This window comes from Lepidothrix coronata, unplaced genomic scaffold, assembly GCF_001604755.1.
Source record: "Lepidothrix coronata isolate B3197 unplaced genomic scaffold, Lepidothrix_coronata-1.0 Scaffold188, whole genome shotgun sequence".
Lineage (NCBI taxonomy): Eukaryota > Metazoa > Chordata > Aves > Passeriformes > Pipridae > Lepidothrix > Lepidothrix coronata.
This window is the reverse complement of record NW_016690368.1, coordinates 847,803-872,019: the sequence shown is the minus strand read 5'-3', so window position 1 is coordinate 872,019 and position 24,217 is coordinate 847,803. Positions and strand designations below refer to the sequence as shown.

Here is a 24,217-nt window from a genome sequence, read left to right as displayed (position 1 = left end):
GCTCAGGAAGGGAAGTTGGCGACTGCAGGCGTGACATTTGCACTAACCATTGTGATTCCAGCACGGTGTCATTTGTTTCTGTCTCCTGCATTAGCTGCTCCACGGGGCCCACCGGCCCCGAGTCCATCTCCCCGTGGAGCCCAGCCTGCCGAGCCGTGCTCAGACAGTGACCACCTGGGAGCAGGTTGATAAATGGCCAGTTTATAATGCTGTCATGCCAGTTTTGTCCTATGGGAAATGTGTGTCTCTCTCAAAACAGCTTATTACCAACCTGTGGCCGAGGCAATGATCAATCAAACTGATCAGATATGGCAAACATGGTAACTGATATAAAGAAGATTTCTTACCACGCAGTTTGAGGTTAACGTGACAAATGATGGAGTGAGAAAGAATAACTTACAGGGGAAAACCAGCCCATTAAAGCTGAACTCAGAAGCAGCTTTGGGAAGCTGAGTTAACGTGTCCTTTTAACATGTGCTCGCATTCCCTGCTCATTGAGGTAACCCTGAACACATTCCCTTGCAAACTCCTTGAATAATCCAGAAGGAATGTTTTTTTAAACATGCAGTCTGATTGTAAAGAGAAATTTAAACCACCTACACCCATCCTCAGTACCTGGGTGTGATGAGTCACGGCGCAGGTAATGCCAGGTTCCAGATACAACACATCTCATCAAAATCCCAAAATATTTTGAGGGATTCTATTGTCTGTCGGAGCAGAGCTGAGAATGACAGTTCTCCCAGAACTTCACCTATTTGCCTTCCAAGCAGTGGAATCCTCCACATGCACAACCCAACTGGGACGCAGTGGCTTTTCTAAAACGTGCCCCGAGAAATGGACTCTGCACAACAAGACCTAAGGAGGGCTCATTTTGGTCCTTTTTACACTGTCAGGATTACTCTGGAGGCTCAGGTTATTAAAGCCCTTTTTGCTTCACTGCTCACACAGTTCTGAGCCCAAATCTGGCAGAACTGGGTGTTGAATGTGTGCCGTTATCCTTTTGGGTGCAGAGCAGGGAGCATCCCTCCAGGATCAGCACACGGAGCTGTGGCTCCTGGAGAGCTGTTCCAGTGGCTGTCGAGCCTCTGGCAAACATCTGAGATTATTCACTTGACTGAGTTTGTGAAAACGAAGCCTTATTTGCTGGCAAAATTAATGAGAAAAGAATCTTCAATGAGACAATAATTTATGGCTTCCACAGCAGCAGGAAAGGACAGGGAAACTCATCCGACCCGGTGCTTGCCAGGAAAGGCAGGTACTGGAGGGGGGCAAAATGTGGATTTCTTTTCAGAAATATTGTCGGCCATTTCAACATGGGGTCCTTAGCTGGGTATTTTGTTTTATGAAACCCTTCCAAAATTGATGAAGGTTGAAATAAATGGCCCTTTGTTCCCTCCCCCGACCAGTGCATTTAATGACGGCGAAATAAAATTCTCCTCCGTGGCTGCACGCCAGAGATCAGATGATACAACCAACTCACAACATATTTTAAATTTCGTGCTACATTGAAAATTGAGACACACTCAGCTGGGTTTGGAGCTGGACACGTCCAGCATTATCTCCCGTTACTGCACGGAAATGTGAGAGCTGCAAATCGGGTCCTTTCCCCTGCAACTCCCATCTCTAATCCGGCCATAAACACCAACTCCTCGCCTTTCAAACACAGAAAACTGCCAACAGAAAAGCCAGAAATGCAGCAGACAATAAGAAGAGCGATAATGGCCACCAAACTCCGCTCTTCTCCCCCCTCTTTTTTTAACAGATAGGTTTTAGACTCTATAATAATCACGCAGCTAAGATACAAGGTCTCTTGTTGGCAATAACCTACATGACATGACTTAGAAGGCAGGTGTTACTGTAATTAGCTATTGTTTGACTATCAAAAGTCAGAGCTGATTAAAGCCACTAAGTACAAGTGCACTATTTTATTTCAAAGAATATTATGAACTGCATGCTGGGACTCTTTCACTGCGGCCCTACCTTCCGGAGTCTGCTAAGAGCCCATGCCAGCAGTAATCAAAACTAAAATCTGCATAAACCTTCAGGGTTTTAATTCAAGCAGAGCCCTTTCATTAGAAATATGTTACTTTATGAAATCTGGTCGCCAGCAAGGGGAGAAAAATGTGACTTCTTAAGAAAAGTGAATGGCATCTCTTTAGTGATTAACCCAAGATTAATGGAGGCTCCTACTGCTCGGCCTAAGTCCATTTTATTGCTAATTCATTTAGGTACTATTTCAGATGTACTTGATGAAAGTCACCTGCTAAGAAGTCATGTTTTGGCAAGCAAGGATAGCCATTATGGTCAAATCCCAAATAGAATTTTTATTAAAGAAGCTTTGAAAAGTGTCTTGTATTAGTCTTTCAGAGACATACTATTTAATGTACTCAATTAGTTAAAAATTTGGGGCCCAAGTCACTAATCAAACATTCATAATGCTTTTTTTATATTTTTTTTTTAGTCCACACGCATCTTTAATGTTCCAGGTAGGATGAACACTGCACTGAACAGGGACATTTATATTCAGACAAAAGCAGCAATACTGAGACTCACCCAGAAGTGGGTGGGATTTGGGTAAGTGCACGGTGGGATCCAGGAAATGTTGGCTTGGCAGAGCATCTCTTTGTTCCCTGGGATGCTGTGGGGAGTGGGGACTTATGCAAATCACATGTTCCTAAACTGTACCTAATCACTGAGCTTTGGCTCGTGTGTACATTTAGAACATGAGCTTTGATCCCTTAACACAAATCATTTTAGTTTCTGACTTTTCTGCCGTTTGTTCTTTTGATAAATTAGAGTTTTGGGGATCTAATGATCAGAGAGCACAGAAGACTGATTTGTCACCTGCACCATGAGATCTGTTCAACACAGACAAAGCACCTCCACAGCCCACCCACAGCTCAGCCCCTGTCTGCAGGTTGGGCAAGCTTTGATCCACGGACAATTCCATGAGCTGCCACGACATCTCCACAGGTTTTCACACTCCTCCTGAGACACTGAGAGACTCAGGATGCTCCATCAGAGAGACTTTCCCTCTGACAGTGTGAGCTCTGCTTCCCTGCACTGTGGAGATGTGAAATCCTGACAGCCAGGCCAGGAACTCTCACTCTGAAGAGGAAAAAAGCATATTCTGGAGGTAGGTGTGGTGGTCCCAGACATCTGAGATCCACACACAGTTGTGCCCTTCTTTCCAAAAAATGGACAAAGTCTGAAGGGGGTGAGAAAGATCAGCCCCTCACCTGCCAGGCCCCTGCAGTGAGGAGCACCTCCTAAAACCTACATTATTGAATTATGGATAACCATGCCTGGTGACCACCACACATCCAGGCTGTCCCCACTGCTCTGGGTGCGAGTCACCCGCCCATGTCCAAGGCCAGAGAGGCCTGAGAACCCCCACCCACGACCTGCACGGCCCCACTGATCCTGGGAAGAGCAAGACCAGTGGCAAACCAATCCCAAAATGTCTGCTTTGGGTGTTCCAGCCTGTTTGGGCTGAGCTCTCTCCACACTGGGGGTGAAGAGTGACTTTCAACCTGCTGCTGGGACCCAACAGCACAACGACCCAAACTCTGCAAGTCACACTTTGGTTTTCCCCGAGAAGTGAAACAACCTGGTTCCTAAACATTTATGTTTGGTTGTTTGTTTTTTTTTTTAAAAGGCTGATACAGTTTACAAAACACTGACTGGAATTGTTAGAATTAGAGGGAGACACGTGCAAGGTGCCACACACAACACACAAACAGCTCCCTGATGCCAACGGGTGCCAACGTCCCCACCAAGGAGAGCAGGAGGGTTTCCAACACTCCTCCAGCAATATTCAGAATTATTAGTGATGGCAACACATTCCATGGCAGAACTCTGCTCCTGGGGGACTGCACAAAAATCAGCCTGGACTTGAAACACTTCACTAAGGGAACGTCCCAGTAAAGGAGTGATAACAAAGTTCTCCTAATCTGCCCCCCTCGTGTGCTGGGGCACTCACACATGCAAATCTTGTCTTGTTCAACCCTGTTTGTTCACCTCCAGAGTCCTTCGGTGATTCAAATCTGTGTCTTACTATCCTATAATACCCTTGTCTAACAGTTCTTTTTAAATGCATGTGTTAATTATCTTGCCACCGCTGTAATTTCTCCCTGTAGTCCATTAATTAAGAGGTCACAATCTAAGAGCATGTTTACCCAATAAGCTTTCTTTTTTAATTATCCTAATTGCTTGGATACTGACAAAGGCTCCATCCCTCCCCTTCCTCTGAGTGGATTAGAAAACGACATTTCAAAGCCCCACACAACCATGGGTCTGTAAAACACACATATAAACATATATAAACATCTGTTTCTGTAACTCCACCATGTTCAAACAGCAAAGGTCAACAAGACACAAGCATTTGTATAGCTGCATAAAATGTAGATACAAATTGCCCTCCATTAATTGATCTGTTAGTCTGGAATGTTCTGTTGGGCAGGAAAAATACAAGCAAACCCTTAAACCTTCAGTACAGGAACGAGATGGATGGGCACAGCTTGGTCTGTCCTGGAGACCATCAGTGCCTCTTACAGCAGCACCTACAGGGATGTCTTTGGATAAAAGCAAGCAGAAAAAGAAAGAAAGAAAGAAAAAAAGGCACTAAGCTTTCACTAAGCAGAGAAGATCAATTATTATTCTCCCCCTGTCCAATATCCCCTTCCCACAGGTCACATCTTGCCAAGCTGGTCCAAATACCTTTTTTACTGACTTAGCAAAACTCAACAGATGAAATCTCTACCACTTAAAAAATTTTAAACCCCTCCTTTTGTCAAGTTTTTAAAAGGGAAAAGTGGCTATTTGAATTCCAGATAGGATTTTAACACAACAATTAGTAGAGGTTATGTCCAGAAAAATTACTACTGTGACAGAATATGAAACACCATTTGATATGTCAAGTAAAGTGAATTTTTTTGTTTTAATAAAGCAAATGTCTCATTCAGACTAGTCATCTCAGGAACTATATAACAGAAGTATAATTACTTAGAAATTGCTTAGGTAAGCGTGATTGATGCATGGTAAATAGATGTTTCCAGCACTTATTGTTTCTTCCTGATGGATTAGGAAGAGTTGTTTAACAGTTCATTTGACCAGTCTCTCCTGGTGTTTCTCGAGTCTGGCTGTGCCAGTCAGCACCAGCAGTTCCTGGTAGTTTAAGTCTCTTTAATAAAGATTAAGATGTCAGAGGTCCTGCATTGCACAAAATCCCGATTTTATTAACTTCTCATTATCAGCTGAAATATGAAGTGCATTTCTTTTCCTCTGAAGTGTGGCACTTTCTCAAGGGAAAGGGCAGACGAATCATATACATTTATATGGTTAAGAGTGGGTTTGCTCCAATGTTGGCTGATGCTGGTGAACATTTTCTCACCTGATGGGCATCACACACATGGACATTTCTCCCCAGAAAGCGTCAGAATCCCACGAGTGAGGACTACCAGGACATATCAGTGAGCTGGCAGTGGTGAGCGTGGGGCTGAGCACCTGCACTCCAGTCAACAGTGCTTCCCTTAGAGAGCAGCACCACAAATGTGCTGGGCAGCAGAACTGAGACCTCAAAGTCACCCAACCCAACCCGGTACCCTCTGCCAATGTTCCGTTCCCCTCCTCGTGCTTGGCAGGGCCAGAAGAGCAACAGCACCAAGACTCCATTCCAAGAGATCCCAGAGGCATTCCGAGTCCCCCCTGGCCAGCAGGCAGGTGAGTTCTGATGCCATCGAGGTGGACTCGGGCAGCAGCTGATAAAGGGACCCTGCGGAAGGGCAGCACCAAAGGTGTCCCTTCCAAAAGGTCCTGTTTAATCCCGTGGGTATGATCATCACCCTCACCCCCAAAACATCCAGGTCACTGACACACAAAGGGACATGGCAGCAGGTTCCCACTTTCCCTGTGTGATACCCACAGCCCAGCTCTTAAGGGATTTTTGAAAGCTGACAAATTGATGTATTTTGCATATTTTAAAGCAAGTCTTTGACAAACTCCTTGTTTTCAACCCTGACAATTGCAGGGAGCAAAGAGCTGGCACTGTGTGTGTTTGAACAGGATGGCTCTTGCTGGGAATCACTCCTCAGAAAGAGTTAAGAGGCAAAAACAGTTGTTCTGGTGTAACCCACGTCCTGCACCACGGGATCAAACACCCAGACAGGCTCCCAGAGCAGCTCCCGGGAGGGTTAAGCTCTATTACTTCTGGTCTCTGACACTGCTAATGGCACTCTCTGACTAATTGCATTTCTATACCTCCACATACATCTAGGCAACAAATAAGCCCTTTAATCAAACAGCTTCATCTACTTCTAATTAATTCCATTTCTATGCCTTTTCAAGAGCACAGGAACATACACAGATAGAGATGATCGAGCACATTCCGTGGCCAGCTGACAACAACTGCTCTGCTCCAGCCTCCCTCGTGACTAAAACCAGCTCTGCGTGTCCCCACCCTACACCTTTAGGATTTCAGCTGCCCGAGGCCGGGTGGATTCACACCAAAGACACGTGGTGGCTGTTGGGGGTTCGTTCTGATTCCCTCAGTGAACTGCTTCTGCATTTGCTCACAGCTTTAATCACTTCTTGTTTCCCTCAGAACCTGCACTGGCCTTGCCCTGTGAGTGGTGAGGGATGATTGTGGCATCAGCTGAGCAAACACAGAGGGGTTGTTTGCACACCCAGACCCAACGTAAAGTCTACAATTCGAGGGCCACCAGCTTTGAGGGAAACGCCGGTTCCTCCCCGACATTTAGTTCTTTGATAAAACAGGTCGATGCATCGGGAAAATAAATCCCCCCTCGGTCTTTAGGAAGGGGAAACACATCTGCCAGGGGCTGCCCGTTGCAGAGGTATGTATGTACAAAAGGCACGATAAGTGGGTGCTGAATTCCGAGGAGTGGCAATTATCAGTTCCACATATCATTAGAGTCTCTCAGCTTTTCAATAGCACAGAGTTCCTAATACTGTGTTTACTGGACCAGGTAAAAGGGGACTCTTAATACTGTGCAAATATGACTTACCAAAGGACTTTGCTTTCTCACCTATTCTTGGGCTTTTCAAATCAACATTATTAATTGGCGGCTTATCTGTAAGTGCTGTCTGGCAGTTAAAGGATGTTTCCACCCATTGCCACGATACATAGAAACCCAGCAATGTCAGCCACAAGGACAAAGAACTGCCATGTTGGAACAGAAAAATACTTTGACACCTTAAATCTTCTCTATAAAAGCCAGAAGCGTTCCAGCATTCATTTGCTATCCCCTTCTGCAGCTGTTATTCCCTGTTCTCTCATCCCTGATTTCCCTCAATGTATTAATTCAGGACTCTGGTTTACAGCTGTAAATATTAGAGCTTTTGTAATGTTTTTTCCTCTTTCTTTAATTTTATTTTCCCGTGGGTTTCTGTTATCCAGGTGTCCATAAATACACGCTTTAGAGTCTGGATTAACCAGTTCCCACACTGGGAACCTCAGCTACGCGGGATTTCAGCAGGCAACTTTCAGCCCTTTCAAAGATCAGCTTCCTCTTAACCTGCCGGCTCTCCCGAGCACCAAATCCACTTGAAAACGGAGGGAAAAAAAAAAGTTTGGCTGATAAGGAACGCTGAGCACAAAGAGCACGGCACTCACCGGGCACCGGCAGAGAAAAGTGAAAGGAGCCTGAAGAGGGAAGAAAAGCCCCGTGTGCCCCCAGCTGGGGCTGGCACAGAGCAGGGACAGCGGCTCCCTTGGCACAGAGGATGGTCCTTTAGTGCAGAATATGAATTTCAGCTGTTTATTTTACGGCCTGACATCTGCTTGTCTTAAAGCAGTTTTCCTACAGAAAATTCAAATTAATTTATTTAAAGTATTTCTGTTTCTTTGAAAGGGGGTGTCCCCTCTGCCACCACGTCAGCTTTGCCTTTGGGACCCATGAACTGAGATGCTCAGCAGGTTTTTTCTTTTTTTTTTTTCCTTTCTTTTTTTTTTTAAATAAAAAGAAATTTTTTTTTTAAGAAAGGAAATGGTTATTCATTGAGGTGGATATTTAAAGAAAAAGCAAAAAAAATATTTGATGTGCTGTGTTAGCACGGAGGGGGAGGGAGCTCTGTGTGAGCACAGAAAACGCAGGTGAACTGTTCTCTGTGAGTGAAAACCAACTGGGGGGAGAAGGGAGAAGGGCCACCACAAAGGTAAATCCTGGCTGTGTAAATCCAGAGAGAGGTTTGGTTATCCTCAGATGGGAGAGAGAGTAACCAAACACTGTTATAATTCTGTGTTTGGCATCTTTAAGAGTCACAGAAGAAGAGTACAAAAAGCACAAGACTGGGAGAACAGGAGGACACAGTCAGTGAGATCAACAGAATTTCTGTCCTATCCAAGGACAGTCCAGGACATTTTCTGGGTGACACTAAATATTAATTTAACCACGTAGCTGAGAAATGTATCTGGAAAATATATTCTCCCTCTTAAAACCTCAGATCTGCTCATTATGCCAGTCATGGCTGCGTTTGGGGTTCTGCTTTGTGAAGAACCAACCCATTCAGATATCCTAAAAGAAAAAGTCTTTTCTTTTTAGTTCTACCAAATTTCTGCAAGAAGGAAAACACACCCAAAGCCTTGTCCAGCTCTAAAGGATTTCTGAACTTTCAGAGAAAAAGAAAAACTCCATTAGTTCCTTTTCTCATCACTTATGTGCATAAGTTTCTAATACTTCCAGGCTTTCCCTGGCACTGCAAACAGAACAGAGAAAATGCAGCAAGGAAATCTATTGCTCTGCTATTTCCAGCCCAGTTAGTTTGAGGAATTAGAAGAAATTTATGCAAACCCCTCTTCCCCCCCATCAAAAAAAACCAACAAACCAGTCATGTGCAAGGTTTTCATCCATGTTTTTTGGAGCAAAGGGGCTCTGATGAATCTCAGAGATGCATCCAAACTTCGCAGGGAGTTTCCAAACCAAACAAAACTGCAGGCTCTGACAGTCAGCAGTGACTTGGTTGCCAGACTTCCTATCATGCAGCAAAAAGGACCATTTCAAACCATCTCAGAGAAAACCTGCCTTCATGGGCACCTTACTGTGTCACACTTCTGAGTCACAATAACCCCAACATTCACAGAGCAGTGGCTGAGCCTTGGTCTGGGCACAGCAGGAACAGGGACATCCACCATCATCACAACAAACCTTGGGTCTGGGACTTCATTCCTCAGAGAAAATCTCGTTATCTGGATATTAATAACTAAAATGTCCACATCTGACCACCATGACTTCTTTCCTTGGATTTAAATACCTTTAAAAAGCAAAATGGACCATAGATCTGTGGGAACAGCTTCTGGGCACAGAGGGAAGGGTTTCAGCTAAAGTCATCCCAGCTCCTGGATGAGGATGGATTCTGCTGGATGCCACTGGTCAGACACCTCCAATATAGCAATTCCTTGGAAAAAGGAGCAGGATCTTACACCCCCACGTTTCCTACACCAGGGGTGCCCAGTTTCTACCCATTTTAGCAGAGATGTGCCGGGGGCTGCAGGAAATCCTATCACAGCAAAGAGCAAATAAGCATATGGTGAACATCAGACCTGGAATGGAAGATGGGACACCATTCAAATGAGAAGTTTTTATTGGCAAAAGGGCCAGCAAACGTAAACTGCCAGGAATAAATTTACATTGGAACTCAGAAGACATGTTCTAGTCATCAGAAGACAAAGAGCCTGAAAGAAATTATCTTACTTATGGAGAGCACAACCTACTCAGGGAAGATTGTCCATCCTTATGGGATTGCAGGAAACTGGGCATGGTAACCCCCAGGGCTGCTCCAGACCCCTGTTCCTGACAGGAATTCAGGTTCAAAGGAAACCCCCCCCAGATGAGCTCAAAGCAAAGGAATGATTCAGTGTCCCGACCATCCCAGCTCCAGACAGAGCCGGGTGTCTCCGGCTGACAGTGTTTTCCTGACTGTGTGGATTTACATGGCAACCTGGGCCTCAGCACAGCTGAACTCCTGCCACGAGCTTTTCAGGATTCACCTTTTTTAGGATTCCTGTGACCAAGAAAATGATTAATCTCCATTTCAGGGCAGCAGGAGCCGAGTAAGAGACTGCCTGGATTTGCCAAGATAACCAGGAGGAAGGCCCAGGTTATTTCTGGGCAGAACCACAGAAAGAGGAAAAAAAGTGAACCAGGTATTAAGAGAAGAGATGAACAATGAAAGTCAAGACTCTTCTGGGTTTACATACAGATATATGTAATTGGAAGGGTAAATATGAAAAAAATGAAAATTCCTCTTGATTCATTTTTAAATTGAATTCTTAAGGAAAGAAGAATTTAGCACCATCATAAAAACTGCCTCGAGGCAACAGCACTGATGTACATTCCCAGAGTTTCCACCAGACTCCACCTGAGGAAGAACCAATCTTCTGGGTGAGGGTAAGCCTGAAATTCCAGGGGAAATTAGGAAAAGCAATTCCTTTAGGACTTGTGATTTATTCTTCTGGAACAGGAGGAATTACTGCACAAACCAGGGTCTAAAATGTTCTGACAGCAGAGATGCAGAACTATCTGTACAGTAATTATTAATGAGCTGGAAAAATGCCGGGTAGCAAAGTCAGCTCCTTTCTCCAGGGCCGACATTCATGTCAACAAATCCCTAAAATAATCAGCTAACTCCAGGAGATTAGGACATGCCTTGATATGACAGAAGATTTCTTAATTTCAGTTACTTACAGGGCACATTGAGCCTCAACAGAAGCAAGAGGAAAACTTCCTCTAAACTTTATAAACCAGTTTATAATCTATTCCACAGCTTTTGGTATTTCTTTTCTATATTCTGTATTACAGTCTAAAATAAGGAGGGGAAAAAAGTAATAAAAAATATTAATCACTTGAGTAGCCAAGAAGGGATTTAAGCACTTAATTTAGACTCCTTCTGCTACTACTACTGTTGTTATATATTTATTTTTATATATTTATATATGTGTTTACAAAGTGTTGCTGTTGCATGCTGAAATTTCCATGGGCAAAGGCAGCAGACACCACTGAACAGCACAGAAGAGCTGACTTCTAGTAATTATTTTTCTCATGAAACTGCTCTACGAAAAATAAAGTTGGGTTGAGTTTTCTTTCAGAACACACACTTTGTCATCTCATAAAAACCTCATCTAATCTAAAACCCCATCATCAAAATTCACTGTGCACGGGACAACAGTCACACCTTCACTGCTTTGTAACCACTTGATAGAATAAAATAAAAGCATTTTTTGGTTTTGCTATGAGATATATATATTTATATTTAATTATAGCTCACTGGCACCCAGTGCCCTGTGTTTTGGCTTCACTTTTTGCCTTTTCAAAGCAGCACCATAAGTGTTGGAGCCAATTCCAAGTCACTCTCCTTGTGAATGTGGCCATTCCCCCCCCACATCCCTCCCTCCTCCCTCCCCACTTGCTGTCCGGGTTTTCCCGTTTATCCATGAGCTCTAACAGGCTCCTGCCTGGTCCATGTTCTCTTTAACAGCTGCACAGTGGGATTAACCCAACCCTGCACATCCCTCAGGATCACAGACTGCACTGACAGAACCACCTGGCTTCTCTAATGTACAGAACTGGACAAAAATTCCTGATTCCAAATTCCTCTCTGGAAGAGAAACCTGCCCTGGGAGCGATGTGTCCCCACCCTGAGGGGTATTCCCTGTTCCATGGAAATACCTGGGGCCAGCCCAGAGCATCTCCCTCCCCTGCTGCTGGGTCAGCTCCCAGCCCATCCCGGCCGTGGTACCAAATGCAGAGCTGACTCCAGGAACACCTCTGGGCTCTCCTCTGCAGCCAGGGGGGAATTGCAGAGCAGAGGGAGGGGAGAGGGGGGTGTTACCTTCCGAGTTACCACACAGCCCTGAAATCCCAGAGGCTATCATTCCAAAATTTGTGATGTTTTGTCTACTCTGGTGATTTAAGGTTTGTCAGAAAATGTCAGAAAGGCCACGGGGCCAAGGGCTTCCTGATGACTGAGGATTTTCTTTCACATGACCTTCCTGAGGCTGATTTTGGGCTCCAGACAGTGCTGCCTTCAGCTCTGACAGGGGCCGGCTGGCAGCAGATTCATGGGATCTCTGGGGCATTCTGGCATTTTTAAACTGAGTCGGGGCTGTAATGCCTCCTAATCATCCAGAATATTATTTCACTAGGAATCGTCTTCCAGGCGGGATGTAAATGCCAGCCTTTCAGAGTGCGGGGGAAGGTCTGTGCTCCGAGGTATGCAAACAATTAAAAACACATCGGGAGCCGAGAGAACAAACGCCAACCTCGAGGATTTTCTTTACGTGGGGTTTTTAACAGAGTATCACTGAAACGAATTACCGAGACACAGAGAGAGAAGGGGGATCGTGAGAGAAGAGCTAAAACTCTTAAAGGTGTGTTAAAACTGTTAATTTGTGTTCAGACTGTTTCAATGTGTGTTTGTGAGCATTTTCACAAACACCAAGCAAGGGCAGCTCGCTCAGCAGGACACGTGGCTGTCCCACTGTTCAGGAAGCTCTGAGTTTTAAAAAAAGTTCATGAATCTTAAATTTGCATGCATCATTAGCATAACTGATTGCTCAGCCAAAATGTCTTAATGAGTCTCCTTCATGCCCTGATCACAGAATGGTTTGGGATGGAAGGGACCTTAAAGATCATCCCGTGCCACCCCCTGCCATGGGCAGGGACACCTTCCACCAGCCCAGGTTGCTCCAAGCCCCGTCCAACCTGGCCTTGGACACTCCCAGGGATGGGGCAGCCACAGCTTCTCTGGGCAGCCTGTGCCAGGGCCTGCCCACCCTCCCAGGGAAGGATTCTGAATCCCCAGTGGAGGGGGTTTGGTGATTCCCCCTCGAGCAGATCCCCGGTCAGGCACCAGACATCAACCTCACTGCTCACACCAGAGACACGGCAGATCCCGAGTGGAACTCGTGTCTGGGTTGGTTTGTTTTGCCAGGGGAGCAGCTCCTGCCTCCTCACCTCCCAAAAAATGGAGCTGGTTTGGTTCTGAGCGTGAGGCCACCACACAGTCTGCGTGTCTGTGCGTTACAATGACAAGGTGACCTCCCACAACTGTGCCTGGAGTTAACAGACACTTTTATCTGAGGAGATGCTGCTCAGCAGAGATGTGTCACTTGGCACAACGTGTGCAAACAGCTCAGCATTTTGGACACTTCCCTCAGCTACAGCGATTCAAGGAAACAAGACAGCAGGTTATAAATCAGTGCTAAAGAACAGCTCGAGTCACTGCTCTGGGGTTCACACTGGAGGGAGGAAAAGAACCAACTTACTTCACAGAAAGGTCTCATTCAAGATTGCACGAGGTGTTCACACCATATCCAAACTCTACATTAACTTGCCATAGAGCACATGTTAATTGCCATCAACCATTTAATTGCCTGCACTTCTGGAAGCCCTGGGACAGAGCCCTGGGCCCAGACACTGTTACACCTCCTGGAGATGTGCGTGGCTGGACTGACCCAACGTGCTGGAGATACGGAGAGAGCAAACTTAACCACTGCAAGTCTCCTTAACTCGGCCTGATTTATGGGCTCAAAGCCCTTTTCATGGAACCATTTCTCATACACACACACACACACTAAACAACCAAGCCCAAACATCTGTATCACAGAAATTAAACACACAGTGTTATTCCCACAAAACATTTTAACCATCACTTTCTGTGCCGACTTTTCCGTGCCAGCCTTACACCTTTTTTTTTTTACTTTACATGCTTCATTTCAGCAAAATCAAGGATGCAAACTTCTTAGAAGTACTTAGTTTCCATGGAAACCTAAGCTGACCGCAACATTATTGTTCTCAAGAGGGAACTGACTTTACTATATGTTCATTCACTGAATTAATGGACTCCTGGTTCTTTTATTAGCAGCTCTCTAACAATAGAAAGAGAGAAATGTTATAAAAAAGACTCTCAGACAACTGTCCACTCTTTTGTCCGGGGCTTATTGGAATGACGCAAGTCTATTCAGGAAAAGATTATAAAAATCAACTCAAAGCTGCCTCTGTTTGTGGCTGCTAAATATACCTTTATTTCATAAAGATACAACCTATAAAACAAGCAAATGAAAGCTCTCTCTGAAATAGTGGCTGTGAGGCAGCGACCACGGGGAAACGGGGCTGTAAGTCCCCTGATGGGGGTTGTTCCCCATTCACCATCACGTGGGGTTGTGGGGCATCATCAGCCTCCAGCTCTGGGAAATCCTCAGTGAGGAGGAAAATTGTTTTAAAGCTCGGGGGGTTGATTCCTCAATACACGGGAAGGTGAAGAAACACGGCTGAAATTCGGGGGCTTAAATCTTCACTAACAGATTCGGAACCCCTCTCACCAGCCAGAGAAAATAAACATATTCCTAATCCAGGCTAACTGCAGAAGTGCACGTGTGCTTTGTGCTGCAAGGCCAGGCCCTTCGCAGAGCCCGAGTTAAATCTCGAATTCGGTCTCTGGGCGGGTGGACAGCAGCGCTGACAGCCCCAGCTCAGGCCCGAGGGGGTCTGGCCTGGCCAGTAATTGCTGCACAAAAGACAGTTAACAGTTCCCTTGCTCTTCCCTAACTACCTTCCTGACTGCTTATTGAAGTCTGATTTCTTACTCCTCTGGGTCATCATTCATCAGTCCTACAGATCCCGCCGGGAGAGCCCGGCCAGACCTTTCCACATCCCTCCTTGCCAGAGGCCATTTCTGACGGGCCCGTGATATAGAAAATGTCTTCACAGCGCTCCGGCGGGGCGAACCGCGCTCATAATACCCAAATAATCATTTGGCAAATTATCATAATTATCAATCAATCATCTCGCGCGAACAATGTGTTCCTGAAGTATCAGATGGTTCCTGTGACCTGTAGCGTTTTGGATATAATAACAAACCCGGGGAGATTTATGGCCCCATCCCCGTTTCGCATCTGCAGCGGCAAAACATTCGCCGGCTTTTACTTTTGTTTCAGGACTGAAAGCTTTCCACGTACCTGAGGTGGTTTTTTTTGTTTACTACTCGGTGCTCTCCAAGAGGTCGAAATTTCTCATCTCGCCCAGTTTTCTAACGGTAACTTTATTTTTAAAAACATCCGTGTGATTTGTGAGCACGGAATAAATGTGCTGCATAAATTACTTTTACTTTACAGCCTCATCAGCCTCACGCTCCCAGCTTCCAGTATTTTGCAATGCCGGAATGAAGGCAGCCAAAGTAGGGGGGGAAAATTGGTTTTGTCTTCAGTTTTTGTTGTGTTTTGCACAATACCAGATTGAATCCAACCCTTTTGAAGCCGATAGCATCTCCCGCTCCCTGTGCAGCACATTCTTGTTAATGGATAAATTCAAGCTCTCCAGAAAGTCAAAGAATAAATTTAAAGCCTTTTGCCAAATGCCTATCCTATTGGATTTTGATAAGATGGCTATTGAGCTTTAATAATGTCTTCTATCCTTTTTCAGCTGGCCCTTAACATGTCTCTTTATTTGTCCCTAAAGCCTCTTCAGCAATGCCTTTTTATTACAAGTCTCTCAGCTTGCTCTCAAGGGAGACAGGGTCGACAAGAGTGATAGATAGATAACTCTATAGATTATCTCCCACAGATGTTTTCTCTCCAGTAGCCCCTCAGGCTATTCCCTCTAAGTAAACAGAAACTAAATAGAGAGTCTACTGAAGAGAGAAGTCCCTGAGGTCCCTTGTCACCACGGTCAGAAAAACAGCCTGTCCAGAGGAGCCTGGCTGGGAGCTCCGTGCACACACAGATCCTTCCCCAACCCTCAGCCAAAGTGACTCTTAGAGGAGAGACAAACACACCGACTGAAAACCTGGGATGTGTGAGGGACACCGGCCTCGCTTCCTGCCAGAGGAAGTCGGAATCTTTCAGCTCCAAGTTAAAGCCAAAGTGACAACGATGCTGAAAACAACGACAACGAGCTGCTGTTCCCATTCATTAAACACAGCCGAGAAGCTCAGAAAATTCAGAGGGAGAGAGCACAGGAGCTGCTCTCTGAGCAAAACAAACAGACTGCAGGGACATGGGTTGGGAAAAAGGCATTTGGGACCAGGGGATGATACACCCAAAGGTGTAACTCATGTTTTGGGCACAGCTCTGAGTGAATTTCCTATTTTCGTGTTGGTTTCACAATTGATTATTTAAAGCTAAACAATCAGGGTGAGGAGCTCGTGTATATTTGTCCAAGTTAAACTAAATATCAGCAAGCACAGATGACACAAGGAGAGAACTCATCAGGAGTACAGCACGTTTTAGTCCATGGCACAGCACAGATACAGAAAACGAACCTGGGTACGGGTCCTTTGATAATATTGAAATCTTAATTCCTGTCAGACAACCACTAACAAAGAAATCAGTTTTGTGGTGTTAGTGGTCCCAGCAGAAATAACAGGAATACAAACTGAAAAATACCAGATATAGTGGGAAAATACTTATTTTTTTTTTTGCTCCAAGCCAAATATAACAATCTCTGCTATGCTACATTTTCAGACTTCTCACTGCCTTTCAGTTCCTGAATAGTTATGTAAAAGAGGTTTTTTCCCCCCCCCCAGCAGGTTAACAGCAGAGATAATTCTGGATCAGTTTTTAAGCAGAGATTCCTTCCTGCACATCCTCCCTACCCCTCTCACTGCCATCCCCTTCCCTTCCCTGCCTTCTCCTGGTTTTACAGATTTTTCTTCCCTGCATTCCAGTTTTTTATTTCTCTTTCTAGTCCTTGTCAGTGCCCAATTCTGATACAGCAAAGGAGCCACTGCAATGATGGTCTCTGCAGCTCCAGTTTAAATCAGCCCACCCACCACAGTCACATTTGTCTTCAGTCACCTTCTCGCCACCAACTTATCTCTGAAGGAACAGGAATAAATTGAAGTCAAATCTCAACTATTGTGTCTTCAGGGATATGACAGCTGAGTGATTCAGAGAGGCTGGGAGAGGGAACCTGCTCCCGGGAGGGTTTTGTACCCCTGGAGCCAAACGCCAGAGTGCTCCTTCCAAACAATTTTAAGACACCACAAAAAATGTCCAGAATGATTTCTCATTCTTTATTTTTCATTTTCTTCTGACTGAAAAGCTGTCTCACAGTAGTCTTTTCACAAGCCATAAAGTTTAGACTTGAACTCTTTACCTTACTGCTCTGACCTCCTTTACCCCAGCTGTAAAACCCTATTGCCCATCCTTCAATAAATTTATCACCTCATAAACCCACTAGTGCTTCTCTACAATGCATTTAAAAGACACAAGTGGAAAGCCAGTCCTTCCCCCCTTGTCAAATATCATAATTGTCCAGTTTTATATCTGTAGTTCAGGAAATATTTAGGGACATGGTGTTTTACAAAGACCTGTAGTTTTTGCAACAGTGTCCCTTGAAATAGAAGGAATGAAGTTTAAATACAAACCCAAGGATTGAACATATAAAGGTGCCAGTCTCCTGTTCCCTTCTACCCTGTTTCACACAACTCCTGCTCTATTTAGGGCACAGTCTGGAGGTGGGGATGGAGAATTCATTTGTGATACTGGAATTAAAGGCTGCACAAGAACCAGCGGAGCTTTCACTCCACCCTCGTGAGAAGTGCGTTTGATAATAAGAACCTGCCACCTTGTCACCACGTCTATCCAGACAAAAGGATCCCACAGAGGCAGAGACAGACACCCCATGAGTTATGGAGATGCCCAAGGTAAAAAGTTCAGCTCTGCTGCCACAGGTCCCTCCTGAGGTCACTGCGTGGTCAGAGGATGTTCCCCGTTGGGAGCCCGGCTGGCGAAAATAAAACCTGCTTTTTTTGTACGTGGTAAGAATAGAACAGTCCACACTGGACATGCATCTAAATACCTTTTCCCAACCCAACTTTGGAGCCTGACAAGTATTACATTTCACTCTGTTTGCCAGAGTGAAAGAGGAGTTTGCTTTCAGCTTCCCGAGTCGAGGAGCAGCAGTGACGCTGCAGGACCAGCAGTGGCAGCTGTGGCAAGTTCCAATCTCAGATATTTCCCACTTCCAAAAACTTTACAAACAGGGCTGTGAATATCCTTCATAAGACAACTGCATAGGAAAGGAACCACAAACAACTCCTTATTTAAATGAGGACACACCAGCTCCAGCATCCAAGAGGCTCTAATCAAACACAACTTGTAACACTTTAATTAGTGAAGCCATTAACCAACAGATAGACACAGGAAAAAAATCTGATTTTAGTGCTTCTGAGAATAACTCCAACCAGAATAGTAGCCTGGCTACCAAAATATGTTGTGCTGAGGCTGCCTCAGAGCTCCAATGAAGACATTTATACAGCTGGGCTGACTGAGGAACACATTTTCTCTGGTCAGTGTTAGAGTATAAGCACCACAATGTGATGAAAAGCACCAGTAACACATCACATGAGTCAAATTTTACCCTTTCACATGTCTACTCCTTTTCCCTTGGACTTCACATAAGCCACATTTACATGGTGAAGTGACCTCCAAAAATTTAGCACTTTTAACAAAGGACCAACATTTTCTTTTACTGGAAAAGAGGTAAATGAGGTTTTCTGATTTGGGCCAGCAGCTGTTTATGTTGTAGCAGAGTCAAGGAACACCTCAAACTATTATTTTCTCTTTCATAATAACTGGAATCACAAAAAGACAGCAGAATATGCCAATAGAACCACAACACTTGATCCAAAACAGCAACAGCAAATACTGGAAAACTTTTTTGACATTATTGTGACAGACACACTTTGGGACAAACGTGAGAAAAAAGGTCCAGGTCTATTTCAGAGCCAGGGAATAAAACATTTCACATAAGATTGAGCCACATCCTACCTTTTTTATATTGCCCTCTTGGGAGGTCACCTCGGGATCAGTCAGTATTTGCTGGGGAAAAACAGAACAGAAACAAAAGAGAGTTGAGTCACCACTAAGAATGTTACAAGATAATAGGGATGATTGCTGTGGTTGTGATGATGATGATTATAATAATGATGAACTTAATAATAACAACATTATCAATTATATTTATTATCAATATATATCACTGTTATATACTATATATCGATACAATAGTTATATTATATATCAATATAACAGATGTATAAATTATCAATAATAATGCAATAACAACAACAACATCAACAACAATAAATTATTAATAGTATTTAAAAAGAATAACGGCCAAAACTCTCAACTGCAGAAGAGTAACCCAGCCATTCTGGGAGCTGGATGGAGGGCTGATACCAGAACTATTATAGAATCACGGAGTCAGAATGTACTGAGGTGGAAGGGACCCGTCAGGATCAATATTTGAAGGTTTTCTGTAGCTTCTCTAAATAATTCCCTTACATTTGGCTGGCACGTGCTCCTTCCCCAGCTGGCAGGGCTGTGAACACGGGCACTGAGGGAATGGGGGCCCAGGGGCTCTCTGGAATGGGGGCCCCGGAGCAGGAACAGCCCCGGGATGCTCCGGCCCCCCCAGCGCTCCCGGCGGCCGCTCAGGGAGCTCCTTAATTCCCCCTCCAGCAGAGGTGTGGGGGAACAAGTCATTAAATCGCTGCTGTGCTCCACCTCAGATTAGCTCCAGGTCAGCAGGCTTTCGGGGAGGTCAAGTACCTCAACTTTCCATCCCCCTGGATACCCCAGCAGGGTAAACACGCCGGGGAGGGACCGCAGAGAGCGGCCGAGCATTGGAGCAGCTCCCGGGGCTCAGGGGCTGGGGTGGCCGAGGTTAAACACAAGGAAAGGGAAAGGAAGGGAAAGGGGAAGGAGAACGGGAAGGGACCAGAGAGAAAAGGAAAGGAAAGGAAGAACCCTAAACCCTTCTGTGCTTTCCACCAGTCCCTGCAGACACTGAAACTGCGGCTTCAAAAGTAGCTGAGAGCAAATGGGATCAAGAGGTGAATCCCAGAGCCACAAAAACCTGTGTGTTCCTGTCCCTGTGCACATCCACACACTGACAACTCCCCGGGAATCACTGCAGTGAACTATCCATCCTGAACTCTCCATCCTGCCCAGCCAGGAGTGTCCCCTACCTGCCCAGGAATGCTGGCTGCTCCCGAGGGCGCTCCCGGGCTCTCCCCGGGAACCAGCAACCCCAAAACCTTTGGAGAATTAGGCCACGAAGCTTCCAGAGATGAAATACAGATGCTAAATGACTGGAAAGCCTCAGTGGGATGCTACTGCCTCCAAATGAAGACACTTAAGTGCAATTATTATCTGCTAAACCCCCTTAAATAACAATTGGTTACATCTGTGCCTTCAGATGCTTAATCCACCCGTTCAACGTGACCATAAACGTGGAGGGGAAAGAAAACTCAAATGAAGTGCAAATTGGGCTGTGGTGGAGTCCTGTATAAACAGGCTTAAGAGTCAGGAATTCCTGAGTCGGGATCTGGATGCCAACACAAGCTTCCTTTTGTTGGTTTGGACAGAGCTGCGCTCAAGGGGCAAGTTCTGGTCCTCAAAGTGTATTTTTTTTTTTCTTCTTTTCCTTTCAATTCATAGCAGATTCCAAATTTCAAAATTCTAAGAAAACACAATTCCTGTGAAAATTATTTCGTACCTATTAAAAAATGGTAATTGTGCAGAAACCCTCAGTGGTTCTGATCCTGCTGCTCATCTGGAATATCCAAAAATGGCTGATTTTTTACTTTTCTTCTATTACAGAACTTCTGGGGAAACAAACCCTGATTTCATGAAGAATTTCAGCTTCAGTGGAATCCTCTCCACACTCAAACTCTCAGAACATGGACATTTAATGGTGATCACGGTGCTTGTGCTGAACTGGGTATTTAAAGGTCTTTTCCATCCTTAAGGATTCCATGATTCTGAGTGTGAAAAAGCTTTTTAGCAGTGGTGGGAGACTAAGAACTGGGGTTAGATTATATTTTCTGTCCTTTCTTTACACCTGATTTAAAAAAAGATGTCCAAAACGAAACAGTGTGGGACTGAGCTCTGCCACAGACCATCTGCCCTGGCTGGGCCATGGCCCACAGCCTGAATGTCCTCAATGTCCACTTCCCCAGCCAGCAGAGTTTGACACTGGGATGGTGTTGGGATTGGTGGGCTGTCTGTGTGTGTGTAGGGGCAGAGGCCAGAACCCCAAACCTGCTGCTGCCCAACAGCTGCCAGGGCTCTGACCGAGCCCCCAGAAACCTTCCTGGGGGTGGAGGAAACCTCAGAATTCTTCTTCTGTGTTCCCAGTGTGGAATAAACAGCGTGTGACAACACCTGTGTGGTCAGACAGCAGCTCAGGTCCCCTGGCACACCCTGGGAGATCCCTCTCCAGGCCCAAGGAGAAGGGGGTGATGCAATGTGGGATGTACATGGCACCTCCTCACTGAAGGGGAAAGGGAGATGGAGGGAAAGCGAGTTCCAGATGTGATGTTTATTAATAAGAATAACAAAAGATACTTTGAAAATCTACTCATTGGGTAATTTTAGCTCAGGCTGGACTTTGTCTTGTGCGAATGCCGTGAGACTAAATATAGTGCTGGACGTGTGCTGGGGGCTGCACTCCTGCACTTCACACAGATGTTCCTAAATGTACTCAGAATTTACACCACAGGCTTTTTCTATCAACTGATATGTTGATTTTAGCCAAGGGAAAGACAACATGTCAGCAGCAGCCACGTCAGAGCAGCCTGTGCTGTGGGACTGGGCTGGAGGTGGATCTGCCCCGGGGATGGATTTCACCTCCTTCCCTTTCCTGGGTCCAGGGAACTGGTGGCAACACAATCCTGACTCAGTTACATCAGTTGGGGATGTGCTATAATTTTTGCAAAGCCCCCTGAATGTATACTAAACATGTCAAGTAACACCATGTGATTCTTTTTGAAAAACAGTTTACAAGCTGGCATTCTGCAGCTGCAGTTAACCCTAATTTGATTACATTACCGAGACAGATCACAATGAGCTTATGTAAATAGTAACGTTATCCATTCATTCCCTGGGCTCAGATAAACTGTCATTTCAGAAAAAAAAAACCCTCAACCAAAACTTCAATAGGCAGAGCCTGATGCATCCAGCAAACCCCGAAGGCAAAGAAGATGACAGAGTGGAACCAGCCCCTGCTGCATCTCTGAGAATCTTGATTTTAAAGAGGTGTTTACACTTCTGCTCCGAGTTGGAAAGAGAAGAGAATGCCCAGTAATTGCACAGAGGTCAACAGGCAGGTAATAGCACTTTTTCCAACAACTTGGTCTTCATTTTCATGTTAATTTTTAGTAAGAGCTCAGTACAACACCAGTGGTGTCACTAAGACAAAGCTAAATGAGCACTTCAGTGCTTCAACCAGTGCCTGGGCACCTGCCCTTGACATTCACCCTTCCCAAGCCATCCTGCCCAGGTCAGCACTATGGGGACATCACTGCCAGCTCTGGAACATGGGCTGTGCCACCTGCACTGTCTCAAACCTGCCTCTTCTTCAGGGAACACCAGCAGCTGGTTCATGAAAAGAACTGCCCTGAAAACACTCACTTCGCCTTAAATTAGCTGAGGGCCTCTGATTCCTACTTGCACACAAGTTCACATTAATATTTCAGATGAAATCACAGGCTGTGACCCTTCTGTGCCTAATTTGTGCTGTTAATAGTTGAGTTAATGGCAGAGTGACTCTGCCTGGCTGCAGTGCAGTGACCACACCAGTCCCTTGGAGCACTGGAGAACAACGCGACGTGCAGAGCAAACGGCTCCTCCCAGCCAGCTCGTTGTGGCTCTAAAAAACATCTCAGGTCATAGAATCACAAAATCACAGAATATCGACTTCAATGAGCTGGAAGGGACCCACAAAGATCATCAGAGTGCAGAACTCCTGGCCCTGCACAGGACAGCACCAAAAACCCCACCATGAGCCTGAGAGCCTCGTCCAGACACTCCTCGAGCTCTGGCACTTTGTGCTGCTGAGCACCAGCCAGAGCAGCAGAGCAATCCTGCAGCTGGATGGACAGTGTCCATCCCAGCCCTGACCAGGCTGTGGTCTCTGAGCAGGTAAAACCCACAGAAAACCATTTCAGCACTAGGAATTTGTTCCTTTGGCCATATCGTTAAAATACAGGGATTTTATAGAATTCTCTGGCCAAAAATTTATCAACATTTTACATTTTCTGTAGTTGGTAAATTTGTGAACCCTATTAACTCAAGGAAATTTTCAATATCCTGCCTTGGGAATTTCAAGTGAATGTGCCTGGAATTAAGAGGAAAGGGAGGAAAAAGCTCTTCTCTGAGGAAGAATTTCCTTTCCTGGCTGCTGAGGGGAGGAGGATGAACAGCACTGCTCTGACTGGCAAGAAACAAGCCACGGGCTGAAAAGAGGATAAAGAATAAACCAAGTATTCACTGCTAAGGGCAACCCCAGCACAATTGGGAACACTGTAGAGCAGCCAAGCTGTGGTTTGTGGACCAGCAACAGCCCCAAAGCCGTGGCGTGCTCTCCACACACCATTTTATAACCATTTATTTTTCAGCTGGAAGTGGGAACAAAAAGGTGGTGCAGCACTGCAGGAAAAATGTGCAAAATTAGCAGAGATCCACAGCCCAGAATTTCTGGGAATCCACTGCAGGGAACACCTCTGCACTTGCTCAGGCCTTTCTGTTTGCCCACCTCAGAACAAAACACAGTTTACAGTGACCCGGGACAGGGGTTCAAATGAAAGGAACATCCTAAGTCATCCTTTAGTATGAAACAGCAGGTCTGTGCCCCACAGAACAAACTTTTGCAGACCCAGAAGGGTGCAGGGAAATGTCAGGGGTAGATAATGTTGAGAAAAATTAGTGTTTAAGAACAAAATATTGCTTAAGAACAAAGACTCCCAGAAAGAAAATAAACCCGTGATTTACATCCACGGTATCACAACTTCTGTACCACTCATTTTTCAAGACAGAACTGCTCTGTGACATTGGGATGGAGTTCACTGGAACCACCAGGAAGTCAAACAGGATCTAATGGGGAGCGTTTGCAGTGACTTCAATGAGCTGAGGACTCGACACCCTCAGCCAAGACAAATACGAGAGGGGACTGATTAGGAAATGTCACCGTTTCTCCTGCCAAGCACTCAGGGCCTGGTGATAGGAGAGCATTAACCATAATCTCGCAGTCTTTAGGGGCTCTTTGATTTTATATTGCATTCTTATCGGGTTCTTAAAGCCCAGTGTTAATGAGCACGAGAAACTCACTTGAGAGTTTGGCAGTTTTGCTAAAAGAAAACATATTTCACTCAGTCCCTGTGTCCCTGGATCCGAGCTGGGGATCATTTCCCTCTC

General features: G+C 45.3%; 1 protein-coding gene across 1 annotated transcript in view; it reads right to left on the bottom strand.

Moving 5' to 3' along the window:
* The window catches only part of PRDM16 (PR/SET domain 16), a 169,745-nt gene that overhangs the window by 110,635 nt on the left and 34,893 nt on the right, over window positions 1-24,217 (bottom strand). The window contains exon 2 of the mRNA XM_017831180.1: window positions 18,788-18,838. Coding sequence (XP_017686669.1) covers window positions 18,788-18,838 — 51 coding nt within the window. The remainder of the gene's footprint in view (window positions 1-18,787; window positions 18,839-24,217) is intronic.